Here is a 10,803-nt window from a genome sequence, read left to right as displayed (position 1 = left end):
TAACTAATGGAGATCAGTGTTAAGTGATAACTGCTGGTGGAATACGGAGTGGGAGCCCAAGAGACGAGATGGTCATTACCTGTCCGAGAGTAGAACAAACAGGATTGAATGAAACTCTCCATAGATGAGGTAAGCACCCTATTTACACACTTTAATGAACAGAAAACTGTTAAACATGTGCTAAAAGACTGCAACAGTTATGATGAAGAAAGAATGGAGTTAATATACGGCCTAACTGAAGATAAGCACAGTATTACATTGGGGAATCTACTAAAAAAGATATCAAGGGAAATATGTAAGCTTCTAAGTGATTATTAAAGAGTAATAGGAATAATAGAGAGAATTTATTTATTTATTTATTGTTTTATGTATCTCTTGTTTTACAGTTTTGTTTTCCTGCCAACCAACTGCTTGACACTCCAGTCCAGTAGGTGGCGGTAATGCATCTAAAAGCTGGTTCGCCAACCGCCATTAAACCTCGAAGAAGAAGGAGAACACGAAGAAGTAGTAGACGAAGAAGAGGAGGAGGAGGAGGAAGTCATGTATGACCCAAACAAACGCCTTCAAAGACATGTGAGGGACAAATATTAGTAATATAACGAGTATTAAAACGTCCCGTGTTGTCGTCTTGCTGTCGCCTATCGAAATACAGTGTCAGTAACGTCGTATACACTCACGGAGCTGTGTTGCCACCCAGCTAGCTAACGTTAGCTAACGTTAGCTCGGCCAATGTAAAAGTTATGATGCCGCTGGCTCTGAGATGTTTTCGGTGTCTGACAGCGGTCAGAAACAGGCGGGTTAGACTCCAGCTCAACACAGCCGTCACTAGATGCTGCTCCACGGTTCAGGGTGAAGTGAGGGTCAGGTTTGCACCCAGTCCCACAGGTAAGGTCCTCAACCTAAAACACAGTGTTAAAATGTCCCCATTGACAGCTAGGAACTGTGATTCTCTGTCTGTAGCACAAGGGCAGGAATTGCTCTCTCCTTTATTTTATTTATTTATCTATTTGGACTAGTGTCAGTGTTGTAATAGTGCATTATGCAAAGTGACAGTGGTTTGGTCAGTGGTAGCTAAGTATATGACACCACCTACTATAACAACATACACCAGAGTAGTATGTAATATGACTTAGTGTTGTATGAATTCAACTGGCAGCCAACTTAATGTTGAAAAGCAGTCTCCTGTTTTGAGGTCTGTCTTTGGATTCAGCCAACTTCTAATCAGATTTCTGTGTGTCCCTGTTTGCTCCACTTTGTCCTCTACAGCAGTAGCTCCCAACTGGTTTCCAGATTTCTCCTCAGTCAGTAGTTCAAGGTCCACACAGTTTAATAAATTAAGTGTCATACTTGCGTTTGGCCATGTCACTGAGCTAGTTTGCTGTCTCTGTGAAGTAGCTGTCTGTTATTCACTCACTCTACAGCAGGAAACAGCACTTCAAAATAAGAGTTGTGCTGAAAATTACTTACTTAAAATAAAGTGTATTTTTTACAAACTCGACACGTTCCCAAGTCATTTGCTGTCCACTCAGAATGGACTTGCAACCTGCTTTTGGGCCACGACTTATCAGTTGGGAACCACTGTTCTACAGCACACAGCAGTTTACAATGTCAATATACCCATAAAAAAAGTATTATGTTGTCGTAGATTTCCTCCACACCTTCATTTCAAAAGCCTTGTGTACAACACACACCATATATCAGCTATAAATATATATATATATCAGCACTATGCATGTACAGGAGGAACAAAAACATGTTCTTAGTCCACACTGTTCAGAGAATCTCCCACAACATGCAGCCTTTGAAGTCAGTGCTTGTATTGTACAGCACATGAGTGTGTGTGCAGTTGCAGACTTTAATCTGAAGAAGGCTCATGATGCAACGTATAATAGGCATTTTTTCGTGGAAGACATTTTGACAGGTATAACTGATAACATTAGTTATGTTACACCTGTGATTTTCCTACTTTTATGGAACAAAATGTCTGCGGTGAAAAAGGCCTGTCCAGTTCATGTTAAAGTGTTCGCTTTTATTAATATTTTATCCATCTCACACCTGAAAAACAGTCTCTTCAGATATTTTTTTTAATCAGTCTGATGTTCTAACAGTATTACTTTCATGCTGCAGGCTTCTTACACCTCGGTGGCCTCCGAACTGCTCTGTACAATTACATCTTTGCCAAGAAGTATGGAGGCTCATTTGTCCTGCGACTGGAGGACACTGATCAGAGCAGGCTGGTACCAGGAGCTGCAGAGTCCATAGAGGACATGTTGGAGTGGGCCGGTAGGAAACACTGGACTAGTGTCATGTGATCCATCACGGTTATTGACTTAATGGATCAATCTTAGCAGTACACTTAGAGCACAATTTACCCCATTTACAGAAACTTTCACCTCTAGGTGTACCTCCAGATGAGAGTCCTCGTCGAGGAGGCCCGATGGGTCCGTACCTGCAGTCTCAGAGACTGGACCTGTACAGTCAGACGGCCCAGCAGCTTGTGGAGAGTGATCACGCCTACTACTGTTTCTGCAGCTCTCAGAGACTCGATCTGCTCAAAAAAGAGGCCTTACGGACTGGTCAGACACCCAGGTGGCTAGTTAACATGAACGTACACATGATTTATAATCACCACACATCACATTCTCACAGACTTGAAATAACATCTTGGCAGACTTCAGGATGTTTCCCTCTCACCCCCAGGTATGACAACAGGTGTCGTCACCTTCGGGCCGAGCAGGTCAAGGAGAAACTGGCTCAGGGAGTGCCGCATGTGATTAGGTTTCATCTGGAAGCAGGTGTCGAGCCTTTTCACGATCTGATCTTTGGACGGTATCATCATGAGGTGGCACAGGTCAGATTTATAGTGATTTTACTCTCTGTTTCACTGGTCTCACAGCCTCACACTAAATTATGTAGGATAGAGTCACACATCAATGTAGGTGTGGTGACCGTCAATTCTCCCTTTCTTAGTGAGCCAAGTGTTGTTTTTATGCATTTAAATTTACTCATTTGATTTGAATCCAAGATCTCTGACATTGCAAACATGGCTTAACGACAGCTTTTGTTTCTAGAAAACACAAAACTCAAATGTCTGAGGGGACTGACTGAGTAATGTTTGTTTTTATACCCTCTGCCCTGTTCTTTTAGGTGGAGGGGGATCCTGTAGTGATCAAAGCAGATGGTTTTCCCACCTATCACCTTGCCAACATCGTAGATGATCATTACATGAGGATCAGCCATGTGCTGCGGGGGTCTGAGTGGCTCATCTCCACCTCCAAACATCTCCTCATGTACCGTGCTCTTGGATGGCAGCCGCCCACTTTTGGACATCTGCCACTTCTGATGAACAAAGACGGCAGCAAGCTGTCCAAGAGGCAGGGGGATATATTCATTCAAAGCTTCCAGAGAAATGGAGTCCTGCCCGAGGCTCTGCTGGACATCACAACCAACTGTGGGTCTGGATTCAACAGTGAGTGACGGAGGGGTTATCAGAGAAATGAGTTAAAACATAAACCATGTGAAGTAAAGAAACTGCTTTAAACTGCACTCACATATTGCGTTAAAAATGACATCTGGAAACAGTGACTTTCAAATAAGAAAATAAACTAAAATTTACTTATGTTGGGTTACAGCCAATCGAATTGGGCGCAGGATAGATGAACTGATCTCTGAGTTTAATCCGTCGAAGATCACAACACATTCGGCTCTGTTAGACCTGGAAAAACTACCAGAGTTCAACAGGTAAGTCAGAGCTCCTCGTCTCTCTTGTACTGTTATGCTATGTTTCTCACAATAGTAGGACGTACTGCTCCCTTTTCTGAGCATATCTTTGGCTTTGAATGGATACGTTGGATTTAGCTGTGTTGCTCTGTGGATGAATTACCATGGATTATAGACATTCATTCTCAGACGATGAGTTGTAATTACTGATGATCCCTTGGACCTCTCATCTAGTGCCACCGCTACAGCCAGCACATGGTTAGCTTAGCTTAGCACAAAGAATGGGAACATGGGGAAACAGCTAGTTAGCTCTGTCCAAAGGTAACAACATCTGCCTACCAATACCTCTAAAGCTTTGTGAGAAAACCAGGCTCGCTGTTCCCCCTATTTTCAGTCTTTATGCTAAACTGAGCTAATCAGCTTCTGTCTGTGGCTTCATATTTACCAGAAAGGCGTGAGAGTGGTGTCAATCTTCCATCTACCTCTGCAAAAACAAAGTAAACAAATAATGGCATTTCCAAAATGTTAAACGGGTGGGTGGTAATGTAGAGCCTCACAGGGCTGCTAGCTTGGCTGTAAATTTTCCCTTATGATGGTCACAGTTCATACATCAATAATCTCTCTGACTGTGGCAGAATTCACCTGCAACGTCGTATTGGAGATGAGGAGCAGTGCCATTTGCTGATAAAGGATCTGCAGGGACAGATCCAGCAGGCCTGTACAGCTGAGATCCAGGACAAAGTGCTACACGAGGATTATATCCGGCGGGTGCTTCATCATCGTAAGGTAACTGTAACAGCATACTTATGAACAGGGCTGCGACTAACAATTATCATCAACTAATCTACCAATTATTTTCACGATTAATCATTTAAGTGCTTAGTCTCTAAAATGTCAAAAATAGTGAAAAATGCTCATCACAATTTTCCAGAACCCACATTTACATCTTTGATTTGTTTCTTTAGTCCAACCAACTGTCTGAAGACTCCTCATTTACCATCATAAATGACAAATTCTCTCATTTAAGATGCTGGAACCAGCAACTGTTTGACATTTTTGTTTATGAAAATGACTGATACAAGTAATAAATGATCAAAATAGTTGGCAGTTTTCTTTCAATCAACTAATCGTTGCAGCTCTAGTCATGAATATGAATTGAAACCATGTTACCATGTGGTCATATCATGTTTTAAACATGCTAAATCTTGAATGCTAACGGTTTGTTAGCATGTTTACATGTATTCAGTAGATGTAAGCATTGTGAGCCAAAGCACAGCGGAGGCTAACAAAGTATAGCTCAGACTAAAAAAGTAGTGTAGCCGCTTTACACAGGATTTAGGAAACAACTGCATCTTCCAGCATTCAGACAGAAACCTATTAGAATAAACAGTAAATACAGTCACAGTTTTTGTGAAGAAAAAAGGGAGAAGTATGAAATGTTTGTGTTTGTCCCCTTGATGATGCTGTGTGTTTATTTTCAGTTCAGCACAAAAAGGAACATGGGAGGATTTTTTAAGTCAAGCTAATAAATTACTTAAAATGTTTTGTTATGTTGAAACCACAAAACTGATTAACATCAGTGGGTTAAATGTGAGGGGAAGGGAAAGAATGGATATACAAATGCCAAGTATCCCATTTTGTTCATATATAAATTGTTAATACAGCAAATATAAAGAATTTAGTAGAATAACAAAATCAATCACTTTTTCAGTCCACTAGATACATTTTGCGGCATGAAAAAAAAAGATTGAAGTGAGATGAACAGCCTAAAAACTTTTTCCTTTTAGATAAAACTGACATTGTCAAAGTTTTACTTTGTGGATATAATTTGCAGTTAAAAAAAAGGTAATATATTTGTTATACGTTGTCTTTATTTTTGAATAATTTCTTAGCCCAACAACCTTTCATTTAGGTTTTAGGTTCATTTAGGTCTCCTCCTGCACGTGACTTCTACTCTTTATTCTCAAAGCTGCTCCCTTGTCTCTCCACTAACACTGAACATATCTTCTTCCCCTCTCTACAGGGCCACATAACCTCCCTGAAGGAGCTGTCAAGTCCTGCTTACTCTTACCTGTGGGTGCGTCCTTCCTTCTCCAGCCAGCAGGTGGCAGAACTCACTGCAGAGGCACAGCACATCGCTTCATTAGTGCTGAAGTATGAAGCTTTATTAATAACTCTCTCACTGCATGTTTCATGATAACTTACAAGTTCAGTGTGTTAACAGTTCTGTGTGTCTGCACTTCAGATTAATAGCTGAGCAAGGTGAAGAGCTGAAAATGGATCAACTCAGTAAAGATCTGAAGACCCTGGCTAAGCAGGCTAAAGCCACCAAGTACAGAGAAGTGATGAAGCTGTTACGCCTGGTTCTCAGTGGTCTGCAGGTACCTGAACGCATCGTCTTCATTTTAATGACTGACATTAATACAAAAACACTACATAAACACTACACAGATTCTTTGCAGTGTGTGACTGACATCATGCCTCAATATTTCCTGATCTACACAGCAACCTGCTACTTTGATTACCTTCAAATAAGCAAATATGATGTGTCATCCTGCTGAGGTTTTTACACACCAAAGTCTCTCTGTAGGTCTTGTGAAGTACTAAGAAAGCATATGGGGGGAAAAAAGTTGTATAAAGCCTTTTGTGCATGGATGGATTACTGAATGGACCTACAAGGCACAGGCCCTGGGGCTCAAAGTGTCAGGGGCCCCTGGTTCTTTACCTGCAAAATGTCAATCACATTAACATGTAGCAGCCAGGAGGACACTCCAACTGATCTCAAAGAGGTGCAAAAGAACTGCAGAGAGACTAAAAATAATTACAAAAAAGTGACACAAATAACCTCAAAGCAGCACAAAATGACTACAAAGAGACACAAAACAATCACAAGGACACAAAATGACCACACTTTGATACAAAACCACAAAAATATGTATAACAACTATAAAAGGATGCAAAAGACAACCAAAAAAAGACAGAACCACACCCAAATGTGAGTCAGTGTGCTCCTAGGAGAGAGAGGTGGTGTGGCTCTTGGCTTACCTGTGCCCAGGGGTCCAATGTCTCTTGACTCGCACATGTTTTTGTGGCTTCAGACGGAGCTGTGAGAACTCTGACAAACTGACCAAGCGATGTCACTTCAGTCAGCGCTGGTTTGCTAAAGACTACAAGTTTGAAAATGAAAAACAGTCTGGGGCTGTGTAGTCAGAGAGAAATGAGCATACATATATATGATTGCTCTTTACAGAGGTTATTGTTTGTGTTTCTGTTACTCTATTCTGTGTTTTCTCACTGTGTGGTTTGATTGCATTACTTCACTGACCCCTGATCCTCTGTTCACCTCTGACCTGCAGCAAGGACCCAGTGTAGCTGAGATGATGGTGTGTTTGGGGCCTGCAGAGATCAGCCATCGATTCCAGAAACTTCTGCTGCTTTCAGAGACAAATTAAAGACTGGACAGCGTGTCAGATCACAGATCAATAGGAACATGATGAAGATAAGCTGCTGTTTAAGACATGTATGTTGACAGTTACATGCAACCACCTGGCGATTCTGCCAAAACGATCTGGGACACATTTAACGTGATCTGCACCCAACTGATATAATTTAAACAATACCTGAATTATTGTAACATTTTTTATAAAAGAGATGAAAACAGATTTTTCCTGCATGGTCTGTTTGTGTTCATCAGTACTGTTTAGTAGAGTTTACAGGAACAGGTGACACACGCAGACAAGGATGGGAAGTACCACGGTATTTTTATGCAAATGTGCTTTCTCCTGCAAAGCATTTTAACAGACTACAACAGACAGATGTGTTGGGCATTCACCAGAAAAACCTTTTCAAGGAGGCACGAAAACCAAACATTTCTGTCAAAGCTTAAGTCAGTCATGCTTACAGAGGGACTCAAAAAAAAAAACATTTTGCTAAAACAAAGTCATAAATTATTTTGCTAAGTAGTACTCATTCATCTCATTCATAATTGCTATTTCTGTTAGGGGTCGCAGTGGGGGGGAGAGGTGGGTATGGGTTACAGACTATCACAGGGGTAACGTATAGAGACAGACAACCATTCACGCACACATTCACACCTATGGGCAATTTTACCCAACCTGCATGTCTTTGGACTGTGGGAGGGAGGAAACCGGAGTACCTAGAGAAAACCCACGCAGAGAAGGGCTCCCCTAGGGTTTGAAACTTTCACCCTGGATTCGAATGCTAACCTTGTTGTGAGGCAACAGTGCTAACCACTGTACCACTGTGCTGCACCATAGCAATGCGCATTGGTATAGTTGGGTACGGTGGTACCATGGTGGTACTGCACTGCAGCTACTCCAACTTCTTCACCTTCTTACACATTTAAATCAGCATTGCAGTGTAACATCAGCTTTTCAGCAACCCTCACAATATTCTACATTCTGAGTATCATTCAACTTTTCATTGACATTCATAGTAATTAGACCCCTTTCAACTTTTTAAACTGTTCCTATCACTAGACCTCCTCTTTAATCACTAAACCAGCATTGCAGTGTAGTGTCAGCTTTTCAAGAACCTTGAAATATTCCACATCCATCATACATTAATGGTATCATCAATGTTTGAAACCAGCCTTCAACAACCTTTACGTATTCAACAATATGAGTATCGTTCAACTTTTCAATGACATTCATATTAATTTGACCCATTTAAAGTTTTTCAACTATTTCTATCACTTGACCTTATTCTTACACATTAAAACCAGCATTTCAGTGTAGCGTCAGCTTTTCAAAAGCCTTGAAATATGTAACAATTGGTATCATTCAACTATTCAATGACATTCATTCACATTAAAACAGCATTGTAGTGTAGTGTCAGATTTTCAAAAAAACCTTAAAATATTCCACAACATTCACACATTAATGGTATTATTCAACGTTTAAAGACAGCATGTCACTGTAGTCAGCTATTCAGGATGCCGCATTCACACCCGCAATTTGACTCTCTAGTTATTATTACTATTTTAAGGGGTTTTATTGCCTTTTTTGTAGAGCGGCTGGAGATTGACAGGAATGTTTGAAGAGGACTCACTCTACATGGGTCAGGTGAGCTAGAGATCGCCCCGGGTCAGACCCACATTGAGGGTACTAAATGTCTAAAAAGTGACAATATTAATTTGTACAGAATGTATTATGAAATTGCAAATTACTTGCATTTTAATTACATACATTTTTGCATACCAGCAAACACCATCGTAGAATAATGTCATTTAGTTGTGAGGTATGGCGAACAAAGCCCAACGTTTGCAAAACATCATAATGTTAACATCCACACAACGTGAAATTCTAACATTGGTAGACAGTTAAAATATCGTCAACCCGATGTTCATTCCAACCAAAATTTAATGTCTGTCCAACATAAGAGTCCAATGTCTTTCTGGCGTCAAATTGACATCCGGTCCCAGCTGTGATAGTGCAGTACTTTAATCAGATTTTGAGTTATGTCGTCTGTTCAGAACAGTGACAAAATGATACATGCTCGAAAGGTCATGCACCCTTAAAACATGGAGATGGAGGAAATGGAGAAGCTGTCCTCCCAGACCTGGATCAGGTCATCAGTGAGCTCCTGGAAAGTCTGTGGCGGTACTTGGCGGCGTCGGATGCACCGATACATAAGGTCCCATAGGTGCTCAGTTGGATTTAGATCAGGCGAACAAGAGGGCCAGTCAATGGCATCAATGCCTTCGTCATCCAGGAACTGCCTACACACTGTCCACATGAGGCAAGGCATTGTCCTGCACCAGGAGGAACCCAGGGCCCCCTGCACCAGCATAAGGTCTGACAAGGTCGGTACCTAACAGCAGTCAGGGTACTACTGGCTATGACACTGAGGTCGGTGTGACCCTCCAAGGATATGCCTCCCCAGACCATCTCTGACCCACCGCCAAACCGGTCATGATGGATGATGTATTATATTGTGTATTCTATTCCATGGTCAGTGATTAAGCTTCAGGCTGAACTTTTCATAATCATTTGTTGAATGGATTCCATTAAAAACATACAATCACTTTTTTATAGTGTAAGAAAGTAACAGCATAAAGTACGATACTGAGGGGAATATGAAAACAATTTTTCTTCACTCTAGTTAATGAAACACAGATGGACTACAATGTGCTGAGTGTTTATTGATCTGCTAATGTCACTGCTGTAATCTAAGTTGTAAATTTTCAAATCCTGTGGGATTTTTAATACTCACTGAAGTTCAGGGTTCTCCTTTTCTATGTTTCCTTGTCTTGTTTGGTCAGACTCATTTTTGATGATGTGGCAGAGCAGCTCTCTCTAGCTTTCCTGTAGAGTGCTGAACAGGGAGCCAGATCAGTGTGTTTATTTTTTGTGTGTGTGTGTTAACGTTGGCAGCCGCAGCATGTGAGGTTTGTCTTGGTTAGCAGATGGAAAAACAGGATGGGCTGAAATACTGTTTTTGACCACTGCTTTCCAACCCATAGCAGGTAGCAGGTTCAGTGCAGTGTGTTTAACGGTATGTTCTGTTCTGTACTGTACTGCACACGCTCCAGGTGTTTCATCAGAATGTGTGAGACACTCTGAGTGATTAAGATGTATTTGAATTTAGAGTAACCACAGTTACTATATCAGCAAAATTAGTAAACATGGCAGCACTCAGCTGAAGCAGGGATGATCCCAACAGTTGAAATCATGATCAGAGCCTGGAATCAAACATCAATCCTGGATTATGAATATCTAAACTCTGTGGCCCATTAGATCCACAGTACTTCCAGAGTACAGATGGCCGCCTATAATCGACAAAGTCCTCATTCGTTCTTTTTTATTTGTGTCCTAATTAAAAGATTCAAGAGCAATAAAAAGCCTGAGAGGAAGGTAAGCTGCTTAACTTCTGCGTTATTTTTAATGAAGTCCCACATTTTAGAACACACAGACACACAATCCTCCTTAATCAGGGCACCACTCAGACAGGATGTGGTTTAGAGATTACGCTGGAGAATAATTGTTCCCACATTGCAGCAGCATCTTGATCAGACTAAGCTTAATTTATCACTCTGAATGTTTCCTTAAATCGGTCGAACGC

General features: G+C 41.1%; 1 protein-coding gene across 1 annotated transcript; it reads left to right on the top strand.

The window, feature by feature from the left end:
- The first annotated feature begins 488 nt into the window (after positions 1–488).
- On the top strand, positions 489–7,382 carry ears2 (glutamyl-tRNA synthetase 2, mitochondrial). The gene is made up of 10 exons (XM_033623359.2): positions 489–885; positions 2,128–2,283; positions 2,400–2,589; positions 2,701–2,851; positions 3,148–3,469; positions 3,633–3,741; positions 4,356–4,506; positions 5,744–5,874; positions 5,966–6,101; positions 7,077–7,382. The coding sequence occupies exons 1-10, from the start codon at positions 741–743 to the stop codon at positions 7,170–7,172; spliced, it is 1,587 nt and encodes a 528-aa protein (XP_033479250.2). The 5' UTR covers positions 489–740; the 3' UTR covers positions 7,173–7,382.
- Positions 7,383–10,803: the final 3,421 nt, after the last annotated feature.

Source organism: Epinephelus lanceolatus, chromosome 3 (genome assembly GCF_041903045.1).
Source record: "Epinephelus lanceolatus isolate andai-2023 chromosome 3, ASM4190304v1, whole genome shotgun sequence".
NCBI lineage: Eukaryota > Metazoa > Chordata > Actinopteri > Perciformes > Serranidae > Epinephelus > Epinephelus lanceolatus.
The sequence above is the reverse complement of the archived record's forward strand: the minus strand, read 5'-3'. Positions and strand labels throughout refer to the sequence as shown.

Excerpts from the sequence above, each read along its gene's own strand:
- ears2 (XM_033623359.2), top strand. The coding sequence starts at position 741 with ATGATGCCGCTGGCTCTGAGATGTTTTCGGTGTCTGACAGCGGTCAGA. Across the intron at positions 2,284-2,399 it reads GGACATGTTGGAGTGGGCCG|GTGTACCTCCAGATGAGAGT; the intron begins GTAGGAAACACT and ends TTTCACCTCTAG. Across the intron at positions 2,590-2,700 it reads CGGACTGGTCAGACACCCAG|GTATGACAACAGGTGTCGTC; the intron begins GTGGCTAGTTAA and ends TCTCACCCCCAG.